The 20,921-nt window shown below is 41.0% G+C and overlaps 2 protein-coding genes across 2 annotated transcripts; one reads left to right on the top strand and one right to left on the bottom strand.

Annotated features, from left to right (window-relative positions):
• Positions 1 to 78: 78 nt before the first annotated feature.
• chaf1a (chromatin assembly factor 1, subunit A (p150)) lies at positions 79 to 11,963 on the bottom strand. Its single transcript, XM_070961100.1, has 16 exons — positions 11,616 to 11,963; positions 10,299 to 10,346; positions 9,167 to 9,792; positions 8,382 to 8,444; positions 7,975 to 8,219; positions 7,753 to 7,834; positions 7,562 to 7,630; positions 7,128 to 7,345; positions 5,849 to 6,017; positions 5,503 to 5,583; positions 5,163 to 5,258; positions 4,778 to 5,027; positions 4,508 to 4,685; positions 3,788 to 4,106; positions 3,550 to 3,634; positions 79 to 1,944 (listed from the first exon to the last, which is right to left on the bottom strand). The coding sequence occupies exons 1-16, from the start codon at positions 11,677 to 11,679 to the stop codon at positions 1,832 to 1,834; spliced, it is 2,706 nt and encodes a 901-aa protein (XP_070817201.1). The 5' UTR covers positions 11,680 to 11,963; the 3' UTR covers positions 79 to 1,831.
• Positions 11,964 to 13,271: 1,308 nt separating this feature from the next.
• Positions 13,272 to 20,821, top strand: scamp4 (secretory carrier membrane protein 4). Its single transcript, XM_070960827.1, has 7 exons — positions 13,272 to 13,361; positions 13,900 to 13,926; positions 14,134 to 14,262; positions 14,383 to 14,539; positions 17,720 to 17,821; positions 18,841 to 18,958; positions 19,100 to 20,821. The coding sequence occupies exons 2-7, from the start codon at positions 13,920 to 13,922 to the stop codon at positions 19,286 to 19,288; spliced, it is 702 nt and encodes a 233-aa protein (XP_070816928.1). The 5' UTR covers positions 13,272 to 13,361; positions 13,900 to 13,919; the 3' UTR covers positions 19,289 to 20,821.
• Positions 20,822 to 20,921: the final 100 nt, after the last annotated feature.

Genomic DNA, 20,921 nt, shown 5'->3' on the forward strand with positions numbered 1-20,921 from the left:
CCTTCTGACACGACCAGACCGACATGCTCCGTTAGAACAGTAAACCTGAAAAGAAATGCTTTGCATACTAATGTTGGACATGTAGAAGTTAAATAATACTTTATTGAAAAGGAGCACCTGCAAATGAAACAACAGAGGGTTCAGTACACACTATGTTTCAGGCTTATTGTTTCGCTGCTCCATCTCAAAAGTTAATCAAAACACAAATGACTGGAGCAGAGTTGTACACAGCAGCTTTTAGAAGGTGTTCACCAGGCATAATGCAGCTTGTGTAACAGTGATTTGAACAGAGACCATCAACATGAATACTAATTGCTCAGTAGAGGTTGCAAAACAACAATTTTACTGCTTCAGAATGGCCAATCACATTCCAGACATTAATCCAATTAAGAGTTGTCAAAGGACATTAGAAAGAAAAGCTTGAAGTTTTGCAAAAGACGGGGAATATTTGCAGTGAAGTTATTTTTCAGATTTATTTTCCCAGAAATTTCCCAGAGAGAACGAGTCAATGTGGTCCTTATTATTGGAGAAAAAAGATATGTAGAGTTTTTACACTTTCAACTTAAGTTAAATCAGTTTGGAGCGAACAGGAGTGTTTCCTACAGTGCACAGGTCAGCTGAACATGTGGAAGATGTGAAACTGTTCTACATGCAAACATACAGTTGAACATAAGGGGAAAAAATAAAGCTTCCAATCATAAATTAACATTGAAGTTCTATCTTTCTTTTGCTTTAATTTGTATCAAATTAAGTTTTTTCCAGGAAACTTACAAGGAACTGGCAAAATATTAGTGCCCAGATGTTCTAGTTGTAACAGCTGATGGATGACTAAACATGACTTCAAGGGTTGAATACCTGTTCTTGTTTGACAGTCTCTAACAATAATAAAAATGACAGATAGCCTCATAACATCCACTGTCACTGGTGAGCAGCCTCAGGCACTACAGCAGCTCCTAGAAACATTCATGTCTCAGCCAACCCAAACACAGTACGGCTGTGGTTAATACTAGCGAATGTAAGCACTGCGACAGTGTTAGCTTCATGCTACCAAAAATACCCAAATGAATGGCAAGGAATGAATGCAATATAAAAGTGCAGTACTTTTATTCATGTTTAATGAATTTATCCTGTTCAAGTATTCTTGAAAAATACAGAAAATACATATTTATAAAACACCGTGAAACTGGGCCTAACTGTACAAGTACAGGTCTAGCAACTACTCCAGTGAGTTGTCAGAATTAGAAATCGCAGAATAAATGCACCCGCTGACACCAAAGGGAAATGTTCAGATGGACTTTCAGCCTCTCATTTCCCAACTCTTATTTCTGGTATGTTATATACATTTATACTAGAGGAAATCCAATCACGTCATGAATTCAATATTTCAAAAACCGCATATAATGCCCATCTTGTTGTCGTGGATGTTTCTCGTGAAATTTGGGCGTTTTCGTTCTGCTCCTCCTCCCTCTGTTCAACCCAGTCTGCTGTCGCAAAGCTGTGCCAGAGAGACTCCCACCTTCCATATGAAAGAGGCCCGTGCCAAACATGCCTGACTGAAACTTCTATGCAAAAAAAATCAGACCTGTCCTCAATAATCAATTCAGGCACTCAGGCAAGATGACTCCTGACTCCTTTTAAGAAATTAGGTGAGAGGAAACTCTTAAGACCAAGCAGACGCCACCTGCTGTGAGCTGCTTGTACCAGAGCGTGGTGCTTCATCTTGCTTGAAGACTTGGTTCTGTCTTGGACACAGTAGAGTTCAGAACCAGGAGGGAGGAATTTATGAGTGGAAACAGAGCAGCTTGGTTAGAGGACACAGCCTATCCTGACCTCAGGCAGTGGCGAGTGTCGGAGCAGCACTAGCCACGGGGAGAGCAGCTGTGTCGGAGGGGGTGACTTCCATCGGACAGTGTCCCTCGCTGGACGAGTTCTCCCTGGTTGGGCCTACAGGGTAACATTTAAAGAGGGTTTGTTTAGATTATGAAGAGAAAAAAAACCTTCAGCATCTGTTTTGTCTTAACTGGAATCTACCTGAACACTGCAGGTGTTATATATACATTAATAAAGGAGTCAGCAGGAGGCACTTCAGCCAGAGATACTCTGCACAGCGGCACTGGACAGATGGATAAACTATTCAGTTTGTGTACAATTAAACAAATGAGATACAGGTAAGACCTGCTGGTAGGTGGAGTTTCAGCTTTGGACAGACATAGCTAATTGCCTCCTGGCTTCAGTTATGTACTTGAGACAGATATGAGTGGTATCAGTCCATGTCCCTATACTTGTAGTATTCATTACACACTCATAGGGGAGTAACCGCACATGTATTCATCCCAAACTGTTCGGTGCAGGGTTTTCAGTTCAGTATGCAACTCCCACAGTTCTGTACGCCCTGTGGCCCAATAAATTAGTGCCAAAATAGTCTATTTATGTCTAAGACTCGAATGCATAGAACAAAATTCTTTAAGTTTAACCTGAAAAGTTTTGGCAGTGCGCCAGTTGTCACCTGTCAGCTGCAGCATGCTAGTTTGCTTAGCCCTGTTAGGCAGGTTCATCAGCTCATTCAGTGTCAGTACCACAGAAATTAAAAAACAGAGCTGGAGGATCCTCCTGTGACATTCAGGTCCACTGTGTGAGAGCATTACAGTTTTCCTGTTAGTCACAGCAAAAATGAACAACTGGTCTTAAACTGTATCCTGACATTGTTCAACTGAATCTGTGCTTCCGCTGTGTATGTCTACAGAAACACCTCAAACGTGTCATTTATGACAGCATCACACATCTGTGTAGCAAACAGGACAAAAACAGACTGGAAGACAAGTCCTTCTGCCCACAGCGTTCAGGCAGCCTCTGCAGATTCAGACCCTGCCAGAGCAAAAACTAATAAGTGTTCAATCGCTGCAGATATGTGACCATACGGGATCACAGACAATACAGAATTTAAGCATATGGTAAAAGTGCTTGAGCCCTGCTACAATGTGGCAACATGCGTGCATGTTAGTCAGTCAGTTGTGCTGTCCTCCATGAACGAGAGCAAGCTGCAGTTTTTCAGGAATTATCAAAAGGTCAGAGTTTTATGATGGAGCACAGCTGATATTTGTTATTACTTTTTTTCTCATTAACATGTCAGTGTTCCTTAGCTGTTTGAGAATCATGTCCAATGCACAGCATGTTATTGAGATTTAGTAGGTGCATCCATCTCTGTGACTTAAAGTTAGCCATTAGTTGGCAGAGATGTTTACATACATCTTTGCAGAAGCACAATACAAAGTGAACTCTCATAAAGAAAGCAAATGAGCACATTTGCCAAAATGTTTAACTATTCAAATTAAGTCATGCCAACTCTGATACAGTATATGTGTAATAAGAAAGCATGTCTAAATACGCCTTGTATGTGTTGGAAAAGCTCACTATGTGGACCACAATGTCCTGTTCCACCACCACAACTGGTTTAAGTAATATGCGCTCGAGCATACGTCTTAAAAATCCTGATAATGCAAACATTAAAAGGTGACGATGACGACTTCTTATCTCTCCTGTGTCACTCACCACTCTGTGTAGAGATGAGAACACAGTCTTCCTCGTCGTCATCCTCAGTGTCAGCTTGAAAACCATCTGCTTCCATTGCTTCCGTCTGACAAATACAGGGATTTAAGACCATTTGAGCGAGTTACAATCATCATGCGAGAAGCGTATTTTCATGAGATGCTAGAAAGATGCCAAAAACTGTGCCCAATCTAAGAACACAAACGGTCATTTGAAAATCTGTTTGAGTGTGTTTCTCTACCTGCTCGGGGTCATTACATCTCTTCATGAACTTGGTGATTGACATGCTGCCTGTGCTCTTCCTTTTGTTAGAGGATGATGTGGTGGAGGAGGTCTGAGGAGTGGTGGGAGAGTTTCCCTGAGAGCCTGTGGCTGCCTGGGGTTCTTCGCGGGACTCTTCTCGAGCTCCCGTGGTGAGGTAGGTCCACTGGCAGGGCACAGGGAGAGTGTCCTGCCCGAAACGAGACAGGACCTCTGTGTGCACATACCAGCAGCAGCGTCTGTATGTTGAGCGCTTTTCATAAACAGCATTGTTCTTCATGAGGCGCTTCACTTGTATTCTGATGGCAGAGGGAGGGCAGGAAGTCATTTCAGCTGATGTAAAAGACGTATTTTGAAACAAGATATACAGAAGCTTGTTGAAACTAATTATTGAAAGGCCACACATGGCACATGTCTTTTTTTTTTTTTTTGCTCTTGTGTAAACCGTTGCAATAAAGAAACTATTTTGTTCCCTTGCATACTGAACATTGAATATGGAGAGAATGTCAATATATCCTCCATTGTAGATGCTTTACAATAAAACGTTTTTTACGAGATGTTTTTAGAGGTAAATTTACTTCAATCATCAATAAATGATGATTATTATCATGACATTTAAACCTTTAAAATATTGTATCATAATGTTTTTTCGCTCACATGTTTACACTGGATTTGTTATCACCAGATATTGGCGTTTTACCTGGTGGGAATGTTTTCTGCTGCACTCTGAGGGCTGGACAGTTCAGGAGGCACTGATGATGATGATGATGATGACGACGAGGAAGAGGTCTGCTGACGACAGAACTCCTGAAACTCCGTGATGATCACTTTGCTGCTGTTGACATTGCCGTGCAGCAGAGGCAGCAGCTGACCGAGTACTGCGGGAGAAAAGAATATTAGAGATTTTTTTTTAACACATCATTAGCTTGTTCTCCAACTTTAATCCAAGTGAATCAAGTCGTACACTTACGTTGTGTTTCTGTCCGACACCTCTGTGACAGCTCCTCTGGGCTGGGGCTGGTGTCTGCCTTGGGTAAGGGCTCTACCAGACACATAGCATAAGGCTGGAAGAGCTGCAAAGCAGGTCCTTCTCCGTGCCACACACAGCCCCTCACCACTGGCTCGAGCACCTTCATCTTCTTTTTGGTGGACATCAGCTCATCCCACTCCCTTGCCTTCAGTTTCTGATGTAGTTTCAGCTTCTCCGGGTCACCACCCCCCTGGAGGAATGCATGTGTATCAACAGTGGTGCAAACAGGAAGCAGAAACATAAAGTACTTTAAAACAAGAAAATCCAAATAACAGCTGTCTGTCAGATTAAGGACAGCTGACTGCAAAAATAGTTCCCTTCATACCTCTTCTTCTACAGCCCCTTCATCATCTGAAAGGTAGCCGTGAGGAACAAAGAAGCCGTCGTCATCATCATCGTCACCTCCTTCCTCCTCATCTTCCTAAAAATGATCAACAGTCCTCTTAGCGGGTCTTTAAAAAGTAAAACTATCATCTTGTCCTTTCATTTCACGAAGACACAAGCTGAATATGATAACAGTGTGTTTTGTTGTTTGCTCAAAATGATAAAACAAATGAAAACCCATTTCCATTCATGTTTTTAACACATTCAGAGAAAACACGCCAACAATACTTCTGATACGCTTTGATTATTCAGATATGAATTCCCCCTCCGATGAAACTCACCCCTTCACTATGTGACAGGGACTCTCCTGGTTCCTCCTCCTCCCATTCTTCATCACTGTCCACCTCGTAGTCTAACAAATCCTGTAACAAATACAGCTGTTAGTCTCACAGCTAAGCCAATACTGAATACTGAATTAAGTGAAAATATTGAATCGAAGTTAAAATCTTAAAAGTGATCAAAAAGCATGGTTATATCTGGGGTTGATACAGGCGCCTGTTGCATTTAAATACATGCTAATATAATCCTACCAGTAAAAAAGTAATGCTTAGTGCCAATGGGATCGCTTTTCCTTTTTGGGTGAAGAGTAAACTGAACAGACTCATGCCTCTATAAAAAGGGTCTCACCTTGTCTTGTCTGAAGGGGCAGCGAGAAGAGATGTGTGAACTCGTTTTACTCCAGGTGCCCCAGTACGCTGGACGGTAGTTTTCGTGGAACTGCAGCAGCTTCATGGGTCCGTAACGTTTACGATCCGGCACACCATCTGGTTTAGGCCCTTCCACTGTTACACAATCGCTGAGGAAACAATACACATGGGGGAAGATGTACAGAAAAAAAATTGTTAATTTTTGTTTTTTTTGGCCCCCAAAATCTATTTACAGGCACTCACAAGTATCTCAAATTACACACAAGATCACATTTTTTTTGTTTTGTTTTTTTTAAACTGTGTTGTCTGTTTTGAACTTGCTGTGGTAATGCATAAACCATGGTGCAAAACAGTGAATGTTAGAGAGGAATCCCACAGAAATAAACTTTTTTGAGCCCGGCAAACATTTAACAGAGTGTGGTGCTGCCACAATCAACCCAGCATATAACCAAATGAAACCTTTGGGGCCTCCAGACTGCAACCATTTAGTCGGACAGTTTTGGAGACAATGCAACTAAATTTTATAACTAGTACCAGCGTAATTTCCAAATGTGCCAAGAAACCATCCTCATATATTATGATAAACACCAGCAGGATGTTCTATGAGGTGGGTTGGGGAGGTTTGTTGAGCCTAAAGCCAGAGTTTTCAACTTCAAAAAGGTGGCTCTCCTCTAACCTGGCTAGATTGCCATGGTAACGTATGCCACACACCTTACCTGCTATAGAGGAGGTTATGTTGAGTGTCTCAGATTTAAATCAGTTATAAAAAGCCTTGCCCCTTCATTAATTACTTTTGGCTGACAATATTCTCTATGAGCAATATAGCTCTCAGCATTAATGTCACCTAATGAAGAGTACCTGCATGTTATTGCAGCCACCATCAAACACATGCTACAGGTGGAGCAAGTTATAATAGTCAGTGTAAAATGTAGAGAGGGAGAAAAGCAATAGGAAGGATAGTGAATAGTTCCCAGTGAATATCAACCACAATTTTGCTTTAAATGCCCATCCCTAATTGCCATTCCTGTAAATTGTTCATTTATTACTGAAGCATTTATCAGTAGTTTCGTTAAGATGGAAAGAATATTAACGTGCTTTGTTGCATATCAAGGCAAGCGTTTCTCCTAATTTTGTGCTGGTGCTCTAGTTAGCCTGGTGTCCTGCTTTTGTTTTGGAGGAAAGGAACCTTCATTTCAGCAGCATATATAAAGGGGAAAGCAGAGTACACAAATGAGGATAATCACTATTGCCAGTCTTACCTAAGTGAGCCAGTCTGCCTGGATTTGGTGGGTCCTGACCGACGGGGTTTTTGACTGATCCAATCTTTCAGTCCGTTCTTATTATCGGTTGGGTTCAACAAACATCGGTCCAGTTCCTCCAGAACAGAGTCCTCGCACTGAACGCGACATAGAGGTGCCAGAGACACGTTTTCTTTTATCTCAAATGGAGCGAACTTCCCACACGCAGCTGCAAGTGTCTGAAAAAGGGTCACAAGTTGCAGTTACATTATTTGTACTTATTAATTCAGTGGACTGTCTTTGTTAAAAGGTGGGGTTCAGGGGATCAGAGAATGTGTTGCAATCTTTATGCTCATGCTGAACCTGCACTGAAGATGTTAAGATAATCACTAACTTTGTGGAACCAAGTCAAACAAATCTGACATTTCTTGTTATGAGGTGTGATACCTACTAACCTTTGGAGCCTGTTGGATCTTGGGTTTCTGTAGAAAACGTGTAATTTCTGCTTTCTCAGCTTTAAGGCGCTGTGAACAGATACACACCGGTCAACAGACACTTCAGTGGACAATTGGTCGATTGCAAATTTGGAACAAGAAATGTTGTGGCATCTACCAAGCTCATACCAACACTTTCTAAGTAAACTCACATCCTTCTCTTCTTTCAACCGTTTCTCTTCTTCCTTCAATCGCTTCTCCTCTTCTTTCTTTCGTTTTTCTTCAAGCTTTGCCCTGAAGCAAGATTAAAGCAAAATCTTTAGCACACCAAAATCAGTGTTACCACATTTTTAACCAGCACTGACTTATGGAACTGAAAACATGTCAAATGGATACGTCTTGACTTTAGAGGAACAGAGACTTGCATTACTCACTCTAGCTTTGATTTTCGTTGCTCCTCTTTTGCTTTTAACCTCTCTGCCTTTTCCTTCTCCTCCTTCTCTTTTTTCTCTCGCTTCTCTCGCTCGTCTTTTTCCTTTTTCTCTCGTTTTTCCTTTTCTCGCTCCTCCTTCAGCTTGCGAGCTTCTTCCTTCTTTCTCTCCTTTGCAGCTTTAGCCTCTTCCTTCTGCCGTTCTTTCTCCTGCCGCAGCCGAAGCCTCTCCTCTTGTTCTTGTAGACTCTGCAAGTGAAAAAAGTTTTGTCAGGTTTTCTCTTCTACTAAAATAATAGTTTTAATAAATGACAAGTGCATGAGAAATATGACTCATAACAAAAGAGGATGTGTTTAAAGCCTTGTTTTTAAACTGTCAACGAGGGTGTTGGTGTGGTGTAAAATTACCACCTTCAGTGAGCGTCTTTTGATCTTTTTCTGGTCTGCTGGAATCTTGGGGGTGGTCTTTGGCTCCTACGAGAAGAGGGCAAAATAAAAACAAAAAACGAAACTGACAATCATTGTCTAAACGTGACACAATATCATCCAGCCTAGTCTCTCTTTTTTGTTTTTGCATGATTTACAGCTTGACAAATTAATGCAATCTTATACTGTGCTATATTTTGAACTGGGATTTTGATATGTTTTGATGCTGTCGTTATTTCATAAATATTCTTGTGTGTAAATATCTATAATACATCTGAAAGCACCCACAGACATCCTCAAGATGCTGTCAGTTAATTAGCAGAGGACTTTGTCCGAATAAACAGATACTTGATTTTGTCAAAAAAAGATCATGTCTAATATGATAAGCAGTTGAAAAATAAACTACATCATCATTAATTGTTGAGCAATTAATTTCTACAGGTTTTTATGAGCAAACATCATTAAATAATTTAACATGTTACAAATTCTATTCATGGTAGGAAGCAAATGCTAATCAATTTCCTCTAATCAATGAACCACTGACAACTTTCAACACAATGTACATGACCACATGCTGTACTTTTAAATAAACAGTTTAGTGTGTGTGTGTGTGTGTGTGTGTGTGTGTGTGTGTGTGTGTGTGTAGTACGCAGATACATTACTAAACAAACTCTTAGGAATACTGATTAATATTGAATGATGCTGCATCAGTTAATGCTTCACATTATTAAGAGGGACTCAATAAAAAGTAGGCAGTGAGATGCACATACTGTGGGCGTAGTATTAGGTGTAAGGTCTTCATTCTTCTCAGGTGAGCTTTCTGATGAGGAGCTGACGGAGGAATTTGACAGCAGGGACCTGTTTCCTAAACTGGAAACATTTCCTGACTCATTCTGCTCCTCTGGCTCACTTTCAGAATCTTGCGTTGTATCAAGCTGTGAGATTGATGATGTCAGATCCCCATCTTTTTCTTCCACCTCCTCTACTTCATCTTTATCCACAACTGTGCAGTCTGAAGTGTGTGTTTTTGGAGTGCTGTCAACATTGCTGGACTTCCGAGAGGAGGCAGTTTTGTTTTTGCCCTGATGCTTGTCTTTTGTTGGAGGGCAAGAAGAGGCAGGAGCAGATGAAACAAGGTGTTTAACAGGAGACGAGCTCGTGTCCGTAGTCAGATCTACTACCACAATATCATTTGAGGGTGCAGGGTGCCTTCGGCTCAGGAAGCCATCAAGGGGCCCTCGACCATTAACCAAGGGTGGTCCACTGTGCACAGGGAGGGCAGAGGACTCATTCTCATTATCTGAGACTCCTGGCTCAGGGCAGGCGTGTGCACAGGGGCGTTTAGGCGACTGGTTGTCTTTAGGTTCAGGGTTTAGGCGCTTGAACGGGAGACGAGCTGCAGGTAGTTAAATTAAAAAAAGAAGAAAAAAAAAAGTCATCATCATTGCTGTTTTGCTACGTGTCTGCATAATGTAAAACAGATGATGCGGCTATCACAAAGTTGTGCATCAAAATGCATCCTTCAAAAATTCTGCAAGGTTTTAATGTGTTAATTGATACTGACCTTACTACATATTAAGTTATGTAAATGAAAACAGAGATTTAAGGGGCACAACAAATTCAGGTCTCATTACTGTAGAGGGCTACTATCACTATATGACTGACTTGACTTCTGAAGAATTTATGTGTATTAGTAGGGTCCATAATTTCAGTTTGCACTACAATGTAAATTTAATTCCATTTGGACAATAATCAAGAGAAAAGAAGCAATACATAAAAGGTGCAACAGTCATCAATAGCCATTGTAAATGTAAGGTATGGTAAGACATGGATAGTATGAGTTATCAACCTTCAGAGCTAGCTTATTATCAAATTTTCAGAAAAATGAAACACTGTATTTACCTTGAATAAGTTTCTTGTTAACATCGTTCCTTGACTTACAATCCATGCCTGGAAAGAATAAAAACAAGAGCACATCAGAAAATAACACTTAAGGCCAAAACCCCACTGAAATTGGGAATAATTAACTGGCGCTGAAGATCAATCAATGACAAGTTTTGATAGCCGTGGAACTGACTTTGAACTAACTTCAAAACTACGGTAAAGAAGACTCTGCTAGCAGGAACGTAAGATTAGTGTACTACTGTAATACCCGCATGTCGGTGCAGTCAGTGTACTGTGGGTCGTCAAATCCTAATCACCCTGTGTTAATGTGGAAGTATACCGAACAACAAACACGCAAAGATACTACTATTTTTAAAGTGTTGCATTCAATGTCACCTTAGTTTGCAACGTCGGTGTTCTAACATTATAGTATTACATTGAGTATAATGGTTGTGTTTGGTGTGCTCTCCCGCCAACCGGTGTGTCAGTCGGTGTTGCAGGCCCGATTGAGTCCACAGGGCAGGCACCGTATAGGGCTGTCAGGCATAGGATGCATGCCCGACCACAATACCAAAAACTTCGCTATCAGATTATGGACGTGTGTCTATGGAAGTGTTGCGTGAAAGTTACCACCGCCACAAGAAACTCGAGTGTGCGAATACAACGAAGCAGCTCTCGAGCTTTACCAATGAAAACAGCTTTCATGTAAGATGCTAACGTTAACCAACTCTCAGATGCTAATACGACTAGCTTGTCTGCTAACCAGCTACTTCGCTAAGTACCTCAAACAGAGCTAGGACTTAGCAGAGTAATGGTATCAGAGCAACCCGTGTAGCCAAGTTTGCCACAACGGTAACAAGCTAGACTTTTTAATGGCAAGGTTGCTGTCTCGTAAATGGAAACACCGGTAGTTTGAGGCCTAACTTACAATAAACACAACGTAATTGTTTATTATCTGACGTTTAAATTACCGAATTAGCATGAGGTAACACTAGAACATCAGCAATACCGGGCAGCAAGTTAGCTGTACACAGCTAGCTTTGATGTCTGAAAAGTTAGCAGCAGATTTTCACATTAAATCAGTTGACTTTGGCCTTGTAACAACGACAATAGCTAACGTTAACCGGTGCCGTTTGGAAAAACGAGGTTGCCAGCGGTGAGTTTAAGTCAACTGACGTAACGTTAAGCAACAAATATTTCTCGTTAAGTCTGCCATCGTTTATTGGATGCTAAACTGTGTTGACGCAACTACACTCCGTCCTTATTATAATAGTAAACATTTTGACAAGTTGATAGAACCATCTGTAAGCTTGCTATGGATGGTATTAGCATTACCTCTTCTGCGGGGAGTCGATGCTGCCAAATGTCCGTCCACAGATGGGTTTTCCGCCGCCAACATCCCAACCACTAACCCGGGGCTCCTCTCGGTTGCGATATTCTCCAGCAAAACAACTTCAAAACTACGGTGCGGATTGTGTAAACTCCCGAGAAACCCCCCTATAACGAACTAAATATTATGCTGCTAATCAAACAACATGTATTTCTAATTTGTTTAACATAAAACGTAACACACTACCTTTCCGCATCTCCCACATACACCCTTAGTTTACTCTGCTGCCTGCCTCGCGCTCCTCAGTCGGAATTGGCGGGAGTGTGTCACTTGCATCAATAACTGGCGCGGATTGGTCAAAACCACGTTACTGCTCAACGATGGGGGCGTTTGTTTTGTACGCGTGCGTTGCACGGTGCATCGTGTAGTAAAACGTTTTGGAATATTAGTAAGAGCGCTAGAGTTTCAAATTTTATGTGCGATATTAAATATTTAATCAGAAAGACGAGATAATTTGAGCTTACCTCGTTTAATGGTCTAAAGCTCTTTCTGTGTAGTTTTTAGATAAAATACTATCCACCCCGTCCGGGACATCCTGTACTACAAACCATAAAAAGTCAGCTGTATCCTACAGGACACTCCTTCTGTCTGTTGTTTGGGGCTTTGTGATTGGCCACGGAGTTTGACTTTAACAAGTCTAGGTAGCCATATTGTGTCAGAAAAATGAAAGGAAAGTGACATAAGTCTGATCATGAACGAGGCATGGCACACGACACTTAGTACATTTGTAAATGATCAGTCGAGATGTTGCTTTTACATATTTTGAAAAAATGAAAATAAAAAGGTTGTCACTCACTGTCAACAACCACAGTTTTGTTGCTATACGTGAGATTGCTGTCAAGCGTTGATTAACATCAACAAAGCTTCCACGTCTCTGCTCCAAAGTGATAAGAGTCTGTCTTCAACTGTCTCCATAACGGGGACTCGTCTGTTTGTGGACTTTTTTTTTTTTTTTTTAACCTGATTTACACAGTGGAATTTATTGCAGGTTTACCATTTGAGCAACAGTAACATGGCAATGTGTGGACAAATCAGATTCAATAAATTACATAGAAAATTAATGACTTAAGGCTCTAGCTTTCACAGTTTTTGAGGTTTTTGTAGTATTGCAGTGTGTCCAAGTAGGATTTTAAAGAAGACGTGAAGACAGTGAGGTTGGGTTTCTGTTTAGCAAATTTGCTGGCATATATATGGATTATTGCTTATAGAGAAATAAGATTAATAACACATATTTTCTTCAATTCAATTCAATTCAATTCAATTCAATTCAATAGTCCTCAGACAGTTTACTAGTAATAAAATAAAATAAATTCAATTTTGAGTCTGGTTTTAGTACCTAATTTTCCATTTAAAAATATTAAGGTCATACCAAAAAGTCTGACAAAAGTTTTGGATCCACTTCATTTTGAAACTCAAACGTACACATTCCCCTCCCTTTAATTGCATGGGTGGGATCCTTAGGAGAGGGCTTCATGTTCGAGTCACGCGTTTCCCGTTTGTCGCTCATATGAATCCTGGGAATTGTGGTTCGCGAGGTCCCCCGCCGTGTTGAATATAAACGGCTCGGAACTACAAGTGCTCGGGTGGTGCGCAACCGCAGTACGTTCGATGGGGTCGAAAAAGCGCATCTTGAACGATTCCTGGACCCCTGCGGTTGTCGACGGAAACGTGAGGAGATAAACGTTATTCCGGTAATTTTGGCAAAGCTGTATTTCGCTTTATGGTGACTTTGTTAGCTGTAACGGGCGTTTCACTCATTTTCAACTGCCAGCTGGTTAGTCAAATGAAACGGCGGCGTTAGAAAGAGACTCCACGATTATTTCCGCCTCTGCTGGACCCCTGAGCTGCCTAACACCGTTTAACTGCTATCTACTGTATAATATCACACATAAAGTATGAACATGATAACTTTATGTGACATAGATGAACAATGTTAGTGGAGAATTTCGTGTTTTTGCGTTAAAATCAGTTATCCTGACCGCTCGACCAAAGTTGAAATGTGCAGCCGGCTGTTGAAGTCGCTACTTTAACTGGTTGAAGGTTAACATTAGCATGTAAATTGTTATCAGTGTTAGCAATGCTCTGTATGCTCTGTAATAGGGGGACAATAAAAAATAAGGAGTGATGTGTGTTGTAAAAAGAGATGAAAATTGGTTAAGGGTTTCCTGCCTGGAATAATATGAAAGTGTTAACTGCTTATTTCCATGTTTGTATATTTCTATTATCCAGGAAGGAGCTGGGACTTCAAAATGGCAGGTTTGTCACTTAAAACAGTCCTTTATCTATCTGTCCGTCTATCTATCTTTCTGTTTATCTATCTGTCTATCTGTCTGTAAAGTCACACTGGGACACTCCACTTTTCCACATCCCTCTTTCCTCTTTCTTCTGCCATGTTTTCCAGCATGTTCTCAAACAGTCCATAGTGAGATTAATATTACGGTGACACTTTCCTTCCTGTTTCAGATCGAACAAATAACTTTCCTCCCCTGCCCCAGTTCTTGAAAATAAAGCCATGCTTTTACCAGAACATAGAAGAGGAAATTCCTGCACCCCACCAGCAGTTGGTGCGCAGAGTCTACATGCTTTGGATGAGTAAGTTGTTCTGGCTTTTTTCGCATACATTTTCTAATTGTGTGTTGTTTAGAAGAAGAGTAACTTAAAAAAAATCAATCACCACCCTCCCTCTTCTTTTTTCTCTCCTCTCCTCTGCAGTGTATTCAGGCACGCTGTGCGCAAATGTGATCTCATGTATTGCTTGGTGGGCTGGAGGTGGAGGTGCCACCAACTTTGGCTTCTCTCTGCTCTGGCTTATCCTCTTCAGCCCTTGCAGTTACACCTGCTGGTTCAGACCGCTCTACAAAGCCTTCAGGTTGGTCAGTCATTGACCAGAGTCATTTCTGAGCTCTAACTTAAGTTTATTTAAAGTGCACGTCACCCAGAGACCCTTTATGCACATAACAGTAGGGCTGAACAATATGCAACCCACTCATATTGCCATTATTTTGATGCATATTGCAAAAAGAGTCACAATCTTATTGGGAGTGATATTTTTCCTGTAGCACCACGATGCTTCATTTGCAAAGATGCATGCTCTCACACATTTTACCTTCATCAAAGAATTACAGTTCCTGCAAGTTGGATATTGCATGATTGCAATTTCTCTATTTTTTCAATCGATTGTTCAGCTGTGCTTAACAGGTTAACATACAACATTAGATACACAACTGTGCTGCTTTTTCACCTGTAAAGTACACACACAAAAGACAGAATCCCACACATACAGGTAGGAATGTTGATATAATAACATTGAGGTGACTGATTATCAGTAAAAATCGTTTGAAGTGAAATTAACAGGGATCAGGGCTGTTCAATGAGCAAAGGCTCTACCCCCACTAGAAATCTGGGAACTGTTGAATAACCACTATCAAGAGAATGTAAAAGACGTGATTGAGTGAATGGAGTAAAAAGACTGGATATGTGGGAAGTAGCCATCCGTGTAGGGCAGAAGAAGGATTTTGAGGTCAGCCCTCACGTGTGCTGGTAGCCGATGCAGAGACATCAGGACTTTCATGATCAGACTTTCTTTGATCTGACTCTGGCAGCTGTGTTTTGGACCAAAATGAAGTCTCTTGTTTCTGACACAGGTGAGTGAGAGAAAAGCTCATTGTAGTCGTTGATTCTGGATGTTATCAAAGCTTGTACAATGGGGCCGATCTTGGCTTCGTTAAAGAAGGCAGTTTTTGTAACATACTTGATAAGTGGCTCAAAGGAAGAGAGGGTTCAAAAAGTGTATGGCTCTGAGGAATTGTGCAGCCATCAAGATTTATGTAAAAATCCATGAAAATGGTTCTACGTCTGGCTGGACCAACAAGCAGCGTTTTGGACTTGTAGGTATTCAGATGTTGGAAGTTGCAAATGTCAGCTTATTCTTGAACAGAGGAAAGAGGCACAGCTTTACCAGTCATGTCTTTCCTAACCAGTCGAAAGTTGAAACCTCATCTGGTTAACAGGAAACCCGTGTGGGCAGGGTGGTTTTTGGTGAGCTTATCAGTATTGTTAACAGTCTGGTGTTTTTCCCTTTTGTCCATGTCAGAATAGAGGTTGGTTGCCGAAGATTGATGATTCATCATCTGTCATTTAAGGATGGATTTCCTTTAGATGATTCTTCAATGATCTCTTACCCTCCCAACCTCAACAGTGGGACAGCTAAGTGCAAATTTGGCCAGATTCCTGCACTTTCTGATCCAAGCACCAGATTTCACACAGGTACTCATCAGGGGTTTAATATAATGTGGCCACCTGAAAATCAGGCTGTTGTGGTATTTATATGAGTGAATGTCATACAGTACTAGGGCACACTGGTGACATCACTGCTGTGAAACATGGGGTTCAGTGTCACCTTCTGTAAAGTAATACAGTTAAGTGCCCCAAATGATATCTAATTAGTTGCCATGTCAGTTAAATAACCACACTTGGATTGACAGGATGCGTGGCGTAAAGGTCGCTTAAGACTTGAATGACACTGAACAATCAGTCCAGACATAGGACACTGTAATCATGAACCTAGTTGTATGTCACACAAAAAAGTGCTTACTGTCATCAAGTATCGCTTTTTCCATCCTCGAAAGAGCTGGGTCTTGCGAAACTGTGGATTGCCTCTGGTCAAAGACAAAGCCTGAAATGGATGACCGTTCATGAGATCTGCTCTGTACTTGGCCTAGAAAAAAACAAAAGGAATCCTGTTCTTCCATGCTTTTAGTGGCTGTGATGTAATGTCAGCATTTCGAGGCAAAGGAAAGAAGTCAGCTAAGGCCACTTACAGTGTCTGATGATCAGGCCACAGTCGTCTTCCCGAAACTTAGCCAACAACACCAGTCATTGACGACATTAGATTAAAGAACTGATGCATGACTCTATTCCACCAACTCAAGATGCCTTCCAACATGCAAAATGTGCTGCCTACAAGGCAGGATGCATATGGAGTCAGGCAACTGTATTTAGCCTCAGTACCTCAATCTACACCTTGTATTAAAATAGGATCTGTATTCAGCCAGGTTATCTAGATAATGAATGATCCAAACTTGCCTTTGTGTTCACACCTGGTGTTATTAATGCATTCATGTTGCATTTTAATACCAGGTGTAAATGGCGTCCTAGTGACAGGGGGTGGACAAAGCATGAGGAAGGTTTGCCAGACGACTGTCCAACCTATTGCAAAGTGTTGCCAACAGCTGACGAAATGCAGGTGTAAGACTGAATGTCATGGAAAATGCAAACGCTATCAGTTTGTCCTGAGCTGCACTGCTCTTTGTCACTGTATGTGCTGATTGCAAGGTGCAATACATACACAGTGATGCATCCAGGTGCCTACTTACCATGAAAACTGAATCGTCAAGCCAAATATCAGGCAACTGAGACAGAAAATATCTTGAATCTTCCAAAAATTATGAATTAATCCATCCTAAGAACCTACATCAATAGAATCTCCATGTTTCATAATATAGAAATTGAGCCCTCAAATATTAATTTTTAGGCAGTTTGTTTTGGATGTAGTATGAAGATAATTGCATCCAGAAGATATAATTTGGTGGATTTTAATTTGGCTAACATTGATTTCTTAATAAGCAGCCTAAAGGTGAACCACATAAAAATGCTATGCATCATTGCCTCTCATTGGTTAATCCATCCATCCATCCATCCATCCATCCATCCATCCATCCATTTCTTGCAGTCATCTGGGTCCAGGCTGCCTTAGTTTACTCAGTGATCTCATTGGGAATTATTATTATATAATGCTGGGAATTACTGGTATAAATGTGCTATAATAATAAATAGTTTATCGTCCCTACTGGCTTTCCATTGTACTTCCGGAGAGCATAATTGCGAAACAAGTATGAGGTTGTATTCTGTGTGGTATTAAAAAGACCCACAGTGGGTTCGTTCTAGTAGGAAGAAGCCACGTTACATCAAAAATAGAACAACTCTTGGCTTATTTGTTCTCTCCTGTATCACCCTTTGTGTTCTCTTTTTTTCCCCATGTTATTCACAGGGCTGACAGCTCCTTCAACTTCATGGCCTTCTTCTTCATCTTCTTCCTCCAGTGTGTCTTGGCCCTCATCCAGACTATAGGCATCTCTGGCTGGGGAACCTGGTGAGTTGAATCAAACCGGCTTTGAAGACTGCATGCATGTTGCCTGCCAGTTTTCTCCCACAGAGTGGGTCAAATGATCAAGGCAGCTGAAAGATGTGGCTTCCATCAGACACTTGCATTTTCACACGTCTGTCCAAATTACGACGCTAAGAAAGAATTAACGCTAAAATAAAATGTAAAGCTAACACACGATGAGGCTGTTAACAGAATTAGGTAGTCACACACCGTCTGCAGCTTTTTACATTTATATTTCTGGTCTGTTTGAGTTGTTGACGTGCTGTTGGCAGGCCGGTTTGCAGAATTATCAGCCTCTCGATGTTCAGTGTGAGTGAGGTATAAAGAGTATGTTCATCAAGTTCAGATATTCCTTCTTTTTTATTTTATTGTGGATTTTTTCCATTTAGTCAGAAAGAAGACATGCTTGAGTTGCGGAAAGATCAACTCTGTCAAACTCTGAACACTAAGGTGTCTAAATTTAGCAGATTTTGAACAAACTGTCATCTCCTGTGTCCTCACTGATATATTTTTGAAGTGATTTAAAACAATTATACAGTATTATTCACATTCGTGCCAATCAGCTTCCCAAGTTACATTTCTGTTTTTAATAGTTATTTGAGAAAATGCAATTGATTGAGGATGTATTACATCCACTGTACATTGAGTACATTGTAAGAATTTTAATGTCAACACACTCAATTTTACAGTCAGAATAGCTTTAATTATAATACTAATGCTATTTTAATAATAATAGTAGTCATTTTTAAACCCCTTTTTTTTCTTTTTTAGTTATGTATTTTAAGTTTCCATGATTGTACATCTGCCTGTGATAATAACATGTCCACTCATGATGCGATGTGCCTCATAAAGTCAGTTATGCTGTTGTCACCACACCTGTTTCCTCACTGCTTGATGGTTCAGTAGTAACTTTGGATATTTGTATTGAACCCACTTTGCTAATTGCATACTGTTCGATACACTAACCCGTGCTACTCCATCTCACTCTCACCAACACCTCAAAGCGGCTGGATTGCAACAGTGATGTTTTTCTCCCAAAATGTGGGCTCCGCTATAGTGATGCTTATCACAACTCTGCTCTTCACTCTGGTGACTGCTTTAATGGCACTGGTTCTCATTAAGGTGAGTGAACATATACGGTGAAAACACACACACTTGCATTTGGTTTTTGTTCCTCGTGTATATAATCCTCCAGAGACTTTTGAAAACAGACACAAATAAACAGTATGGACTCATTTTTTCCCTTTTCTTTTCATGTGGCAGGTGCACAGAATGTACCGTGGCGGCGGGGGCAGTTTGGAGCGTGCTCAGGAGGAGTGGAGCACCGGGTTGTGGAAGAGTGCGCCCGTGAGGGAAGCGGGGTTCAATGCCGTCGCTCAGACGGCCCAGGGCCCGAGCTTGCCCCAGTACCCTGCCGCAGTGCCGAGCTACCCCGACAACAGTCACTGGTGATAGCAGAGAGTCGCCTCTAGGTGGAGACAGATAGCTGGCCATTTCTGTGGCGCACAAGAAGGCACTTCAAAGCGCCATATCGTTTCACCCTACATGACAAAATTCATAGACGTATTTTTTGAATGAGAGGACAGGATTGCTATTAAAAGTTTTATCAAAGAGTTTTGTCACCAAAGCTCATTAAAGCCGCAGCCTTGTAGTGCAGGGTTGTCTTCAAAACATACCATTCCATTTCAACTCTGTTTACATATAGATTATTCAAATGAAAGAGAAGGAAACACATTTTTATGCTCACCAGAAGTCTGCTGAGGAAAATGCATACAGTCTTGCAATTATGCAATTGGATACTCAAAAAGAGTGTGGGCTGTTTGTGGATTGCATTATGTGAGGGACGTGTGCCTTATGGACCTTTATGATAGCATTGTTTTACGTGTTCGCAGACTGCATGCTAGAAATCGTAGTATGCTAAAGAACGGGGTTTTTTTTCTTTTGCAACAAGAGAACGTCTGCAAACTGCACGATTTTATACCTGTGTGTTAAGTGTGTTCTGGTAGGAGCTCAGTTTATTTTTGATACAATGTGCTTTATTCAGTATCCGTGCTTGCCTGCTTTGGCTGTGATTTCTTGAAATGCGCCTTAATGTTGCGTGCAGATTTTGCATGTGAAAAATATCTTGCTTGACTTTCGCCTTAAGAAGTTTTTGTTTTTAAACTGGACTGGTGCGTAATCCTCCTCTGTGATTCCTCACTGAGCAGTGATGTGCCAAATACTCGATTCTTTCCATTATTTTGATACTGAACAAGAGCCACACCCAAAGTAGATGTTGTTTTGTACTCTCAGTATTCCTCAGTTTCTGTATTTCTAAAGCTACACTGTTTGCTTTTAGCGGTCAGCGCCCTGCTGTGAAAGCACCTTATCAGCTGCTGTCAATGTTCTAGTCACTTTCACTTTCCCCCAGATAGACAGAATTTTTGTGTTTAGTGATTGCACTTTGCTTGCATGCAGCCTAGCAAAGGAGTGGGACTGAACAGTAGTCTTATTTCAAAAGAACTGGCCTTGTGTAACCGATAGACACAAAAAACTGAACTGGCTCAAAATGACTGCAAATGGATCAGCAGTGAGGTGAAATCTTGCATGTAAATGTAGTCACAGTCTCTTTAAATGCAGTCTGATATTTCAAGCGTGGACTTACCCACTGGCATTCCAGCACACCTTGGCAAAGAACCTGATTAAACCCAGTGTTTGTGGAGTTTTGTGCAGGTGGTGCAACGCTTTCATCTCCTTTTATTTTGGCTCAATGATCCAGTCACAGCCTGTTGGAAACGTGAGCACCAACTGGAAGTGAAAGGTGCCCACTTCATGGTTTGACTGTTTGTTTTTCTTTTCTTGTTACAAAAGTGTCCTTCGTGGCCAACTGCCAAAATTAGTATTTTCATTTTTCTCTGTTATTTGATAAGTGATGAAATGAAACGGATACGTGAGAGTAACCTTTAAATATTGCAAAATTTCAATAAATATTCTTATTGCCACCGTGTGTCTGTCCAATATGAATGTTAAAGACATTTTAATGGTTGAAATGTTTGGTGAAAATGTGAGAAATGGCCAAAAAGTTACAAAATATAGCAGGTCTGTG

Source organism: Chaetodon trifascialis, chromosome 4, assembly GCF_039877785.1.
Source record: "Chaetodon trifascialis isolate fChaTrf1 chromosome 4, fChaTrf1.hap1, whole genome shotgun sequence".
Classification (NCBI taxonomy): domain Eukaryota; kingdom Metazoa; phylum Chordata; class Actinopteri; order Chaetodontiformes; family Chaetodontidae; genus Chaetodon; species Chaetodon trifascialis.